This window comes from Myotis myotis, unplaced genomic scaffold (assembly GCF_014108235.1).
Source record: "Myotis myotis isolate mMyoMyo1 unplaced genomic scaffold, mMyoMyo1.p scaffold_m19_p_3, whole genome shotgun sequence".
NCBI lineage: Eukaryota > Metazoa > Chordata > Mammalia > Chiroptera > Vespertilionidae > Myotis > Myotis myotis.
Window position 1 is genome coordinate 202,103,090 of NW_023416335.1, and position 13,226 is coordinate 202,116,315.

At 47.3% G+C, this 13,226-nt stretch overlaps 1 protein-coding gene across 3 annotated transcripts in view; it reads left to right on the forward strand.

Moving 5' to 3' along the window:
- The first annotated feature begins 1,346 nt into the window (after positions 1–1,346).
- The window catches only part of TCP11L2 (t-complex 11 like 2), a 38,310-nt gene continuing 26,430 nt past the window's right edge, over positions 1,347–13,226 (forward strand). For 2 of the 3 annotated variants that reach the window (XM_036297572.1, XM_036297573.1), the window contains exons 1-2: positions 1,347–1,502; positions 10,782–10,977. In XM_036297572.1, the coding sequence (XP_036153465.1) occupies positions 10,818–10,977 (160 nt within the window). In that variant the 5' untranslated portion in view covers positions 1,347–1,502; positions 10,782–10,817. Of the gene's footprint in view, positions 1,503–10,781; positions 10,978–11,392; positions 11,540–13,226 lie in introns of those variants that run through there. The other variant, XM_036297574.1, reaches the window with a different exon arrangement.

Genomic DNA, 13,226 nt, shown 5'->3' on the forward strand with positions numbered 1-13,226 from the left:
GTTTCATCTGTCTCCTTTCCGCAAACCGACTTCTGTGCATGGGCCACGAAGATTCAGTCTCATGGTACGTGCTCGCCCGCATATGGTATTTTGTGGAAGGGCCACACTCAAGGGGCCAAAGAGCCGCATGTGGCTAGTGAGCCCCGGTTTGCTGACCACTGATCTAGGATAACTGGCTCTCTACCCTCCTTTAAAATGTTGCCTGTCTGGTTTGTTTCTAGAACCCATTTTGCCTCCACGACCCAGATACGATTTCAGCACTAAATAAAAATACTTTAGCCTATATAAAATTCATTTACATCCCTGCATGAAACTATCTCCTAAATAACACCAGCTTATACCTGGCAGAAGACAGAGTGGTTTTCATGTGTGTGTGAGATAGGGGGGTGGGGGGCGGGGGGAGGGTGTTTCTGAACACCCTGAAGCATGCCCACAAGAGCTGAGCAGCTGCCCTGCCTGCACAGAGCCCATGCTGGCCCTGCTTATTTACATTAACCAGTGTCGAAACGTCTCCCGGACATAGAACTAGGTGCTGCCAAAAACCCTAGAGGAAGTAAGATGCTTTATCTTTTGCCTGCACACAAGTGTACTCTTCAGAGAGAGCCCGGGTGGGTGTGACTCCCAGGAGCTAATCGTCTAGTCCAGCCATATGCAAATCTGGACCCGTGTTTATGTGGAGGTGCAGACACAAACGTGGGTGACACTGTTGGTTGCTGACGTGCGTGGAAACACACTAGCCACGTAGGCATTTGGGCTGTCTCTGTGTCCACGGTGTGACAGCGAGCACCTAATCTGGATCGTCCCGTCTAAATGAGGGGTGTCTGGGTAGTAAAAGTCCCACCCACTGGCAGCAATGTCCGCACGCCGGTGCGCACCCGGGGCTGCTAAGGGGGTCAGTCCAGCGCTTCTACCAGCCGATCGGCCTGTGCCCTCGCCGCGGCCCCAGCTCCCCCGCTCCGCCCCCAGTTCAGCGCACCCATCTCGGCCCCGCCCCTTAGGCCCTGACAGGCCCCGCCCCCGGCGCAGGCCGCTCTCGGCAGCACTGCTGCCCCAGTTCCGTAAACACTTTTCTCCCCGCCCCTCGGAGCCCCCGGACTGCACCACTCCTAGGACGCGGGGGGGGATGGCGTTCCCTCATGCATCAAAAACACCTTCAGTCCAAGCTCTCCTCAGCTACTTTCGTCCGAACGTGCGCGAACGTGTCCTGTAGTTGGAGATCTGTCAGAGTCCTGCTGGCGGAGCCGGGAGTGCCCTGGATTCCCCTCTCCCCCGTGCTGTTTCCCCCCTACTCTCAGTTCTGTTATGGTCACGCCGTGGCTGCCTCGTTAGAGTCCGTCCCGGCCCTTTAAATACCGCGTGGGGGGTGGGGTCGGGGAGGCTGGGGGTGGTTGGACTGGCGAGTTTTCCGGTGCTTGTGCCGTGCTGGGTGCGGGGACACCCGGAGACCCTCGACTCGGGCTCACTCAGTCGCCCTTCTCCTCCGCCGTCTCCGCGCCGGCCGGGTGCGTATCCAGCCCGGGGGAGGGTCGCCGGCTCCGAGGTGCTGGGCCCAGGCCGGCGGAGGGGGGACATGTTGGCGTGGGGCAGCCCGGAGCTTTTTGCCCCGCGTTAGAACTCAGTCCTGGGCCGCCAGGGCCAGGCGCGATAAAGCCCGGTTTCTTGCTGCCCCGAGTCCTCTTGTTTGACCTCGAACCGCCGTCCCTCGTGGGAGCGGGGCGCGGGCGCCGAGGAGCCCCGACGGGTGTCCGGGTGGTCGCGGGCGTCGGGCCCCGGAGGCGGCCGGGTCGCTGCGGCTGGGCCGCTGTGTACATCTAGCTGGGCCCGAGCCAGCGACCGCCCTGCCAGCCGCTTCCCACCATCTGGGCTCCGGGAAGGGACACCCTCTCGCCTGCGACCCCCGGCCCGGCTGGAGCGAGCGAACCGAGCCGCGGTGAGGGCCAGGCGGGGCCCGCAGTGTCTGTTTAGGGTTTGTTGCCGGGGTTTCCCTGGCACTCGGCTCGTCCTCCGCCGTCCCCTCCCCCAAGGGTTTGTTTTGACAGGAAACGTGCTGCCGGGGGACGTGTGTGTGATGGGGGTGGGGGGTGTTTTGGGGGGGTGGGTGTGGGGCAGCCTGTGCACACTCCAGTGCGCCCCTCGAGGTTACCCTCCTTAGGGGAAAGAGGCGGAGTGCCGTTCAGGCCCGGAGTCCGAGCCCTGGCCCCTCCTGGATGGCGTGTGCTTCCCAAAGCTGCCCCTCTGGTGGCACCTCCGGGGTTAACAGTGGTGATTGGAGATGGCACGCGGACAGACGTGGTTATGTGTTTTCTTTGGTATTAGGAAAAGCTGTTCCCTCAAATGAGCGATTTCACAGTGATATAAAGTTTCCTTTGCAACTGGATGTGTTTAAATGCAAAAACCTGGTGAGGATAAAGAGAAGTGATGGATAAATGAATGCATGGGGGAGGGTGGCAACGTGGAACCGTGTGTAGAGCGGTACCCCAATGACTGAAGGTTGGGAAATATTGCCTTGGATGGCTGCCCTGTTGCTTTTATTTTGAAGAAACGAGACAAATTGTCCTTGTCCCCAGTGGGCCCACCAGTCCCCCAAGATCCCCGTGGTCTCGTGATCTCCAGCCCAGAGACCTTGCCCTTTGCTACCTGCCAGCCATAATGAGGTTATGGCCGTGTTTGCCACTTCAGGAGGCTCCCTGCCTTTCTTTTCCTCTTGCCTCCAGGGATTTCATACAGCACCCTGGCAGCCCACAGAGGTGGCCTGACTTGAAGTGGCCCAGGGCTAAAGATACCCAGTCATGTGTGGAAGCGGCTTCCTTGCCATTGGGGGAGGAGGGGGGGAGGAAGAGGGGAGGGAGGAGGAGGGGAGGGCCCCAGAGGGCACAGGTACCAAAACTAGGCAGGGGGGGGTGGGAGGAGCAGGGTTTTCAAGGATGAAAAGTGCCTAGAAATCCTCCTCCCTGATGCTGTCATGTTGTGCGTAGTGTGAACATCTGCTGTTTTAGACAATGACTGGCTTGTTGTCTTTTATCTGGCTCTGTGTTGTCTCTAATTTGGTGAAGACGGGTATTCTCTATCAGCGGTTCTCAACCTGTGGGTCGCGGCCCCTTTGGCGGTCGAACGACCCTTTCACAGGGGTCGCCATCCTGCATATCAGATATTCACATTACGATTCATAACAGTAGCAACATTACAGTTATGAAGTAGCAACGAAAATAATGTTATGGTTGGGTCACAACATGAGGAACTGCGCTAAAGGGCCGGAAGGTTGAGAACCACTGCTAGCTGACTGGAGCAAGCACCTATCCCTCCGCTCCGTGGTTTTTGCTTTGCTGAGGATGGATACTTTTTAGAGCCGCTCTTTGGAATTGGTCCAAAAGCAGCATTTTGCAGAAGATGGAGATTTTCCACACCATCTGCAACTTTACTCTCTGACGCCTTCCCCTTTACTACACATATGTGGATGTTTGTCCTGGCACCTGACCTTGATTGGGTCTTCAAAGATGATACCCACTAGATGTTTCTTGAAATTTCTCTTTTCTATGACAACCTTAGGTGGATGGGTTTCATTCCTCAGGGCACGGCTGGATAATCTGAACAATTCACTTCAAAATCTTGTTGGCTTCCACTCGTTGAAAGCAGTTAACCCTTTTGATATTTGCATTTTAACTAGGGATTTTGCAGTGCTTAAAGAATGATTCCCTAATAGAGGATTTTTGGTCAGTCTAGTGGGGAGGTTAGAGTTATTTTGGACAATAGAGGCATTCAGTGATGCCCTTCACCACATAGCACTTGAGCAGCCACCCTGGGGTAAGGTCAGCTTGCTACCACATGTGCACATGTTCACGTGCTGATAGGTAGATCGATTTGGCAGGATGGGAGTGGAAAGAATGAGCAGCACACCTGATTTTCTCCAGCTGTCCTAGAGTGATGGAAGCATGGGCTTTAGGGATCCACTACCTGGATTTGAGTTGTGCTGCTGCTGCTGTGAACCCTTGGGCAGGTCATTTAACCTCTCTGAGCCTTAGGTGCTTATGTATAAAACTAGAGGCCAGGTGCACGAAATTTGTGCAGTGTGTGTGTGTGTGTGTGTGTGTGTGTGTGTGTGTGTGTCTTCCTCAGCCCAGCCTGCACTCTCTTGCAGTCCTGGAGCCCCGTGATAGATCAATAGATGCTGTGCAAGGGAGGCCCCACCCACCCATCTCAGCACCACCTGCTGGGTACTCTGGGCCTCCCCCTGGTGGGGGCTCCGCGATCCATCCCTCCTGCAGAGGGAGGCCCTGTCCACCCGCTGCAGCACCCCAGCTGGTGGCCTGGGCCTCCCTCTGCAGGGCAATCGATCACAGAGCCCCCTGACCCATTGCCCTGCAGAGGGTGGCCTGGGCCTCCCTCTTTGGGGTGATCGTGGACTCTCCCCTCCCATGGATCACCCTACCGGCCAGTGGCCTGGGCCTCCCTCTGCAGGGCGATTGTGGGGCGGTGGCGGGCTCCCCGACCAATTGCATCTGCCTTGGCTGGCCTGACACCAGTGCCTGTCATAGTGTGGTCACCCGGACAGTCGTTCTGCTGTTTGGCCAATTGGTTGATTTCCATATTACCCTTTTATTATTATAGATGGGGATAATAGAAGTACCTTGGCTACAATAAAGATTCAAGGAGATAAAACATTTCAAGCACTTTTCATGGGGGCTGGGTCAAAATAAGCACTTAATAACCATTAGCCTTAATTGTTATTATTTGCTACCAATGAGTATTGAATTATTGGTGCCTTATAAATTCAACACATTTCTAAGGCACTGGGAATTGAGAGTGGAGATAGCTTCTTCCTGCAAGCTGCTTAAAATGTAGTGGGGAAACAGAAATGCAGAAACAACTATAGTACTTTCAGTGACCACATAATGAGAATATGAGTGAGTGAGGCCAAAGAGAAGGAAACCCCAAGGTGTCTTGTGAATAGAGGCGTGGCTCAATTTGTTCTTCAATGATACTCATTGAGCTCTCTATCTGTCCTAGGACGGCTAATTTAGATGGATTGAGTGGGATATCAGGGAAACTGACTTTGAAGTTGTAACATTTAGTTTTAAATCTGAATGACAAGGGACCAATCCTGTGCTCAGGGAGAAGAGCATCCCAGGAGGAGAGAAAAGCAGGTGCAAGTGCTCTAAAGTAGGAAGTTTGGCTTGTCCGAGGAACCTAAAGGAGACCATTGTGTTTGGAGCAGGAAGGGTTAGCCGGGCAGTGGTACCAGGACGAGGTGGGCAGAGGCCGGATCACAGATGGATTGTAAACCACCGCCAGGAGACTTCTTAGGAAAAGGAAAACCATATGGCAAGGACTCTTAAAAAGGATGATTTATTTTTCCTCTCTGTAAGGGCTCTGGCCTATTTCCTGTTTTATTCTCTGCCACTTTTCAAGAAGGACATTGGGACAAGTTTGACTGTATAGAAGGACTTTTGTAGTAGAGTGGTATCTAAGCTATCACAGTGGTGGGAACAATCAAAATCTAAAATCTGCAGGAGATTGGACTGTTTTGAATTAGAGTTGAAGTTTCAGTTTAGTACTTTTTTCTTCTTTTTAACCTTTTGCTCAGAAATAATTTCAAACTTATAGAAAAAGTTGCGAGAATAATACAAGGAACTCCCTATTGCCTACCTTTTACTTATATTCACCTATTAACATTTTGCTCCATATGTTTTGTTTCTCTTTCTCTCATTTGAATAATTTGAGAGGAAGTTGCATACATTATGTCCTTTTATTCCTAAATACATACTCACAGTACATTTATCAACTTCTGTGAATTTAATGCTGTGATACAGAGGTAGATTCAAGGATTATAAGAATGTTCTCAATTGATCCAATAATGTCTTCCCCCAACCCCCACTCCAACCCCCTCTGGTGCAGGATCCAGTCTAGGATCATCTGTTGCACTCACTGTAAAGTATCTTTTCATCTAGAACATATTCTATCCTTTCTTTGTTTTTATGACATTGACATTTTCGTAATTCATAACTTTTTTTAGTAAGAATAAAATAATAATAGATAATCTATTACTAGGAGCTTAAGTACTTGACTATTGACGTTATCTTCACGACAATTAAAACCTGTCTTCCCTCCATCTGTTACGAAACATGGGACGTTATAACCCCTTCAGGTTCCTCTACCCATTCCTTCCTCCCTAAAATATCAGTGGTCATTCTGCCATTCGTTCATCCATCTATTCATTCAACAAGAAATACTTAAGTGTCTGCTACGTCCCAGTCTTTGGCCTTGGAAGGAATGATAGAATATTGCATTTATTATTATTAAATATGGGACACTTGCAATAAAAAACGTGATCCTCTTTGAATAGTGACCCACTGTAGTATTGGGAGCTTTGCTTAGAGTGATCTTCTGTTTTCACCTTTGACTTTACCTTTGGCCCGTGAGTAAATTCTGCAGGCTTGAGATGCATTGTTCCAGAAAAGTTGTGTGGTTTGCTTGTGAGTTGCAGTGTTGAAGGTCTAAGTTTCTGGGTATGAGAAGCACCGCCTTTCTCAAAAAGAATCAGCCTGGTTTTATTATCACTTGTTCTAAGAGAGGATCCAAAATAGTTTTCAAAGCAATCTAATTACCCTCAGTGTTTTTGTTTGAGTCAAGTAGCACTGTCCCCAGATGACTTACATGGAAACCCAAGACCAAGAAAAGTAAGAACAGATGTGAAGGAACTTAGTACAGAAGACCATTTACACCAGGACAGCCCCTTGCTTTTTTTTTTTTTTTTTGCTTTTGTGCAGGAGTTCTGTCCTAGGTTAACTACCAGCCTTCTTTATCTGTAAGGCAGGAGTAGGGAACGTCTGACCCACGGGTTGTGTATGGCCAAGAAATCATTTGGTCTGGCCCTGCCAAGGCATTAGGGGTGAGTTAATTGAATGTTTGACTAAATATAGCAGGCTTATTTTTAAGTTGATAATTTTGTGTGGCCCCTGACTGATGTTATGAATATCCAAGGGGCCCTTGGCAGGAAAATGGCTCCCCACCCCTCCTGTAGGGGGACATGCTTTTATCATCCTGGGATAAAACTGTTCTTCCCTCTAGAGTTTTTAATGTCTAAAATAATGATAATAACAACAACGAAAAGTAAATAATACTAATAATAGCAAACATCTGTATCCTGTTTACACTGTGTCAGACACGGTTCCAAAATCTCTCCATACATTGACTAAATGAAATCTCACACCAACTCTATGAGCTAGGTAGTATTAGCATGCCTACATGAGGAAACAGGCAATTTCCTAATAAAGTAATGATGGACATTTTGGCTTCAAAGAAAAGTTTCTGCTTAGATCCACGAAAGCCAGTGTCAGAGGAGGCTTCTGCCAAATAAACAGTTTTTTTAAATTGTCTGTTCCATTCCCTATGCCAGGAACTCTACCTTCAGTGAAATGTTGGAAGAAAGCATAGTTGCATGTTATTAACTCTGTCTGCCATGAGCACATTTAATTTCTCAGAACTTCTAGTGATGCCTCATGGAACTCTGGGTTTATAGCATTTTAGCAATTCCTCACTGAAAGGGAACTTATACCTGGTCAACCCCCTCAGAAAAACGAGGTGAAGAGAGCAGATGTGATGTGCGGAAAGTCACACAGGAAATTAATGACAGACCAGGCCTCATATCCTCAACTTGCAACTTCTTAGATCTTTTATTTTTTAAACTTTTTGTCCATTTATTTATTTTTAAATCAATAGTTATTTGATTTTTAGAGAGAAAGGGAGAGAGAGAAACATTGATGTGAGAGGGCAATGTCAATCGGCTTCCTCCTGCAAGCCATGCCCCCCACTGGGGGATTGAGCCTGTAATCTGGGCATGTGCCCTGATCAGGATTCAAACCAGCAACCCTTTGGTGCACAGAACGACACCCAACTAACTGAGCCACACCAGCCAGGGCTAGGTCTTTACTTTTTTAAATCTTTGTACTTTGCTGCCTTGTCAAACACAATTTATAAACCTATGAAGTGTGCTGTTCAGCTGGAATAGAAAAAAAAATGGAACATTCATAAATGCTAATGGATGAATCTATGGTTAAATAAATCCAGTGGATTAATATATGAATGAACCTACTTATAAATTCCAGTGGATGGAAGCTTTTATTCACCTTTACTTGGAAAAAACAGCCAAAGTGAAGAGAAATAAGAGCAGGCCAATACATGGCACAATTGTTACAGTGGAATGACTTGGGGGGAGGAGAGTGAAACAAAGTTTAAAATATTCAAATAAGAGTGTGATAAGGACCAGGGAATGTTAAGTCTTAAACCTAGTAAGGTAGCTTTTGGTGTAGGTTCTCTATTCTAGTGCTTGAACTTCGGCAGCACCAGGCCTGTAAATGTGTCCTGATATCAGTTTGCAAATGTTCTGGTTGAAGCTGCACCACATGGGATTCAGTGACTCCAATTCAGCTGACGCTGAATGAATACTTGTGACATACTTGGCCCTGGCATGGACGAGCCACAGTCCCTGCCTTATTAAGGAGAGTTGGAAGTAGCCATGGGAGGAAAACCACTGTACGAGGGACTAAGCATTCTCATGGAGATACGGGAAGATGTATAAAGAAGAGTGCCCTTGGTCTGGTCAGGGAGTAGAGGGAGGGCTTCCTGGAGGAGGTAGCATTTTCAAGAAATGCCATCAATGAGAAGTAGAATATTGGCAAAGAGCAACGCTAGAGGGAAGGGAAGCATTCATTCCCTTTAGGATCTGGGGTTTGGTGGAAGTGAAAGGATTAGGCAGACGCTTTTCTTTTATCCTCCCTGCCCCTGCCCAGCAGATGGGAGTTAAAGCTCAAGTTGAATCTAATTGGCACGGGGTAAAGGAGGATGCAGGGGTTCGGGGCCATTTTATAACCTGTGTTCCTGGTGGTTGGCCTTGGGACTCCAGGATAAGGTGAATATCTCTACCTGGTAGCTTCCTGGCAGCTACACTCAACTTCTTGCCCTTGGGTCTGCAGAGGCCACCTCCGAGTTGGTAGTTTTCTGTTTTCGAAAGTGGTGGGCCCAGCCAGGGTGCATTTCTGAGTGGCAGGTCTAAAGAAGTTTATTTAGGTGAGGTCAGGTGCAAATGCCTTTGGGCTTTTGACCCTTAACAAGTCCCTTTCAGGCCCATCCTTGTCTCTACTACCCAAGAAATGAAAAGTGGCACTATTTCTCTCAACAAAGGCTAGATTCCCCGTAAGTCCCAACCCCGCCTGCCTCTCCTCTCTCATGTTTCCTCAGCAGTGCCTTGTTTTGCCTTTTCTTGTCTTCTAGCATCTGGCACACACAGTTTCAGTCACTGGACTTGAGAGCCATGAGAACAGGACCCTGTCTGTTTTGTTCACTATTATTTTTCCCAGTGCCTGGTACACAGTAGGCACTCAATAAATATGCACGGAATCATTGAAGAAACTGTGCAGGTATTTCTAGACATACTATGTGTAGTTGTGGTTTCACATTCTGGCAGCTTTGAAAGCCCTGTGTACCTCATTTTGTGAGCTGGTTCAGGTTTAAAGACGCTCGGTGACCCCGTACTATCACCATTGTCCACTTAGGATTTGAGATGCCTTTCTCCTCGAGCCCAGGTTTCCCCTCGGTGTCAGCTGCCACCACTCTCATATGAAGGCCAGCTTTCTCACGGGCCTGGCTCAGGCTCCTGGGCTGACGCCTGGGCATCCCGTGTGCCCAGGATCTCCTTTCTAGGGGGTGGCTGGGCCCAGCTGCCCTGCCCTGGGAGGCACGGAATGTAGAGTCCAGGGACTAGTTTTAGGGCAGAGTAAGTCCTCTTGTTCCTCAGAGTCTGTTCCCCCAGCTTGTGAATCAGGGTTTGTGCTTATTTGTCCATTGGGTGGTAGTGGGTACTTTGTACATTGTCAAGTACCAGGCCTGACTCTTCACATCCTGGCAGTTCATGGGAAAATGGAGAAGAACATAATGACTGGGCAGTTGGAGATTTTAATTAGCCTTCTCCTTTCCCCAGGAGGCTCACAGACAAGGAATGAGGCTGATTGCAAAAATATTTTATTTCAAACAAAGACATAGGAACAATAGCAATAGCTAACAGCTGAGTGTTGTACTAAGAACTTTCTTTTCCTCACCCGAGAATATGTTTTATTGATATTTTAGAGAGGAAGGGAAAGGGGTGGGGAGAAGAGAGAAAGAGAATCATTGACCAGCTGCCTTTCGTATGTGCCCTGCCCGGGGGATAGAACCCACAACCTAGGTATGTGCCCTGATCGGAAATCAAACCCTCAACCTTTTGGGTGTATGGGATGATGCTCTAACCAACAGAGCCAACCACCCGGCCAGGGTCAGAGCACTTTCGCATGAGTCCTATTTCATCCTCAAGTAATCCTACGATTAGTCTTTCAGCCCAGTTTTACTGATGAGGTAGGTAGTTCAGTGCCTTCCTCAAGGCCACGTGACAAAAGACTGAAGGAGCTTCAAACCGAGGCAGTGTGACCTCGGAGCCCCAGACTCTTACTCCTGCCTCCCCATGATTTGGCAGCCCAGGCGCAGAGATTGTGTTCTGCACTCTGTGCTTTAAGGACCCGTGGTTACTGAGCGTCCACAGCCACACCAAGATGTCTTGAGTGAGCTCACACCTGTGGCTGTGGTTCCCTCTTCCGGAAGGCAGCCTTGAAGGCCTAGTGATAGCCTGGCTGGGGTGCTATGGGAAGCAGGGGCCGTCTTCTGGGCGCCTTTCCAACACTGTGACACCTGCGACACGGAGGCAGCACGGGTGAAGTACCACAGACTACTGACACAGGGCCTGTTTGTCTGTGCAGGTACCATCTCTTTACCCCACACTCAAGTGACACAAAATGCCCTTCAATGGTGGCGAGAAGCGGTGTGTGGGTGAGGACCAGCAGAGCGACTCAGATTCTTCCCGGTTTTCCGAAAGCATGGCTTCGCTCAGTGACTATGAGTGCTCCAGGCAGAGCTTCACAAGCGACTCCTCCAGCAAATCCAGCTCTCCTGCCTGTAAGCTGACGGTGCGGGAGGGAGTGGCAGGGGTGGGGGGTGGGGAGGGGGGCGCGCAGGGAGGGAAGGGTCTAGACCTGTGTGGTTCTAAAACTAAGAAAGGCTTGAGATCAGAGGGTACACTTCCCTTCTTTCTAGATCTACCGGAATAGCACTGCGGGGGCCCTGCGGCTACCTTTTGCAGACTCTCGGGAATAAATAGCCACGCAAGTTTACAACCTGCCCATTTTTTCTTTTCATCTCTGTCTCTGGTCTGCTTTGGTTCAGGTTTAAAGATGCTCAGTGAACCCGTACTAGCACAATTGTTTGACTATAAATCCACCCCACCTGTCTTTCTCAGTAGTGGAAACCCAGTCCTTGACATGACTTCTTGGACCACATTCAAGGATAAATTCAAATTGGTCTTTTCTGATCATTTCTGATTTACATGAAAGAAAAGTTGGCCCAATTCGAGGGTCATGGAGGAAGTGAAACAATCTGAAGAGTTTCCTGCTGATTTCAAAAACTGTTGTGCAAATCACCCCAGAAAAGTGCCCATGAGGAGAATTACTACACTTGGAGGGTGAGAAAGCATGAAAAGAGTGGCCTCGCCCCTGGACACAGACAATAGGGTGGTGCAGGCCTGGAGGGGGAGGGCAGGCTACAGGGGTCAATGGGGGAAAAGGGGAACATATATAATACTTTTAACAATAAAGATTTTTTAAAAAGAAAAGAAAAACAGAGTGGCCCTGCTGAAGGGAGACATCTTTTCCCTCCCCCTTTTTTGTGTGTGGGAGCTAGAGATGTATAAACAGGTGTGTTTGTCTTTTTTTTTTTTTTTTTTTAGTTGGCATTTTGTATAGAAAATAGAACACTTTAGCTGACAAAGCAAATGCAGAAAAAAGCAACTAATGTTTAATATGATCAGATGCCCACTTCAAAAAAATTAGTTCATTTGTATTTATTTTCAATTTGTGCATTCTCATTTTTAAAAATTGGAGAGTTGATAAGTATAGAGAAAAAACATTGCCTATGATATCATCTGAAGATAACAGCTGGAAGTGCTCAGTCATATCTTCATTCTTCACATAGACATTTCATTTGAATTATAACTAAAGCATTTACTCATGATAATCTATTGTTAAAACATAGTTTTTATGACTACTACTTTATCAAGTGAATATGATTATATTTATTTAACCATTGATTTATCATTGGACATTTAGTTCATTGGTTTTTTGTTTTGTTTTGCTATTATAGTGTTTTATGAATACCTTGGTGGTGCATAAAGCCTTTTCAGGAATTCTTTCGATATAATTGGATTATTGGACCAAAGGGTACAGACATTTTTAAGGAGATTTCTTTTGTTTGTTTTTTTAATCCTTACCTGAGGATATTTTTCTATTGATTTTTAGAGAGAGTGGAAGAGAGAGGGAAAGACAGAGAGAAGTATCGATGTGAGAGAAACACATCCATTGGTTGCTTCCTGCATGCTCCCCAACCAGGGCCTGGGCCAGGGAGGAGCCTGTAACCAATGTACGTGCCCTTGACTGGAATCAAACCAGGGGCCCTTAGGTTAGCAAGCCGACGCTCTAACCACTTAGCCAAAATGGCTAGGCCTTAAAGAGATTTCTTACTGGGACAGAGAATTGGCAAGATAATTTGCTAGCAGCCACCCAGTTTTCTGTGCTTTTTCATACTCTTTATACTATATTCAGGGTTGATGCCTCTAAAAGGGTACCTAGGAATCCTGAAGAAGGGTTTTACTAATTCTGTATATCACCATTCCCTCTTCTTCCTCTTCCGGCTCCTCCTCATCCTCTTCTTCTTAATATTATCTTAGGTAGCAAAATATTGCTAGTCAGTACTGTTATTTGAGGTAGTGATTTTTAGTTAATAGGAGCTAAGAGTTCCAACAGTGAGTTCAAAAGGGCCTGATTTATTAGGTAATTTTTAAAGAACAATCTTTAGAAATAAATAGATTGATTATTTACTACTTCTTTCTGAGGAGTACATTAAGAAGCTTATCAGATTTATTTTAATTATCTACATTTATTGAGTTCTTTTTTTACCAGAATTACCTTATTTAATTATCCCAAATCAGCCCTATGAGGAGGTCAGTTATGCCCCAGTGATGTCAAATAATAACTACCAATTGGCAAAATTTAGAACCAAACCTAAGCATTTTGCTATACTGCCTATATTTTTAGAAATTATAGCTTTAAAGTCAGTTATTTCATATTAAGTCTGCTTAAATTAATGAGAGTTAT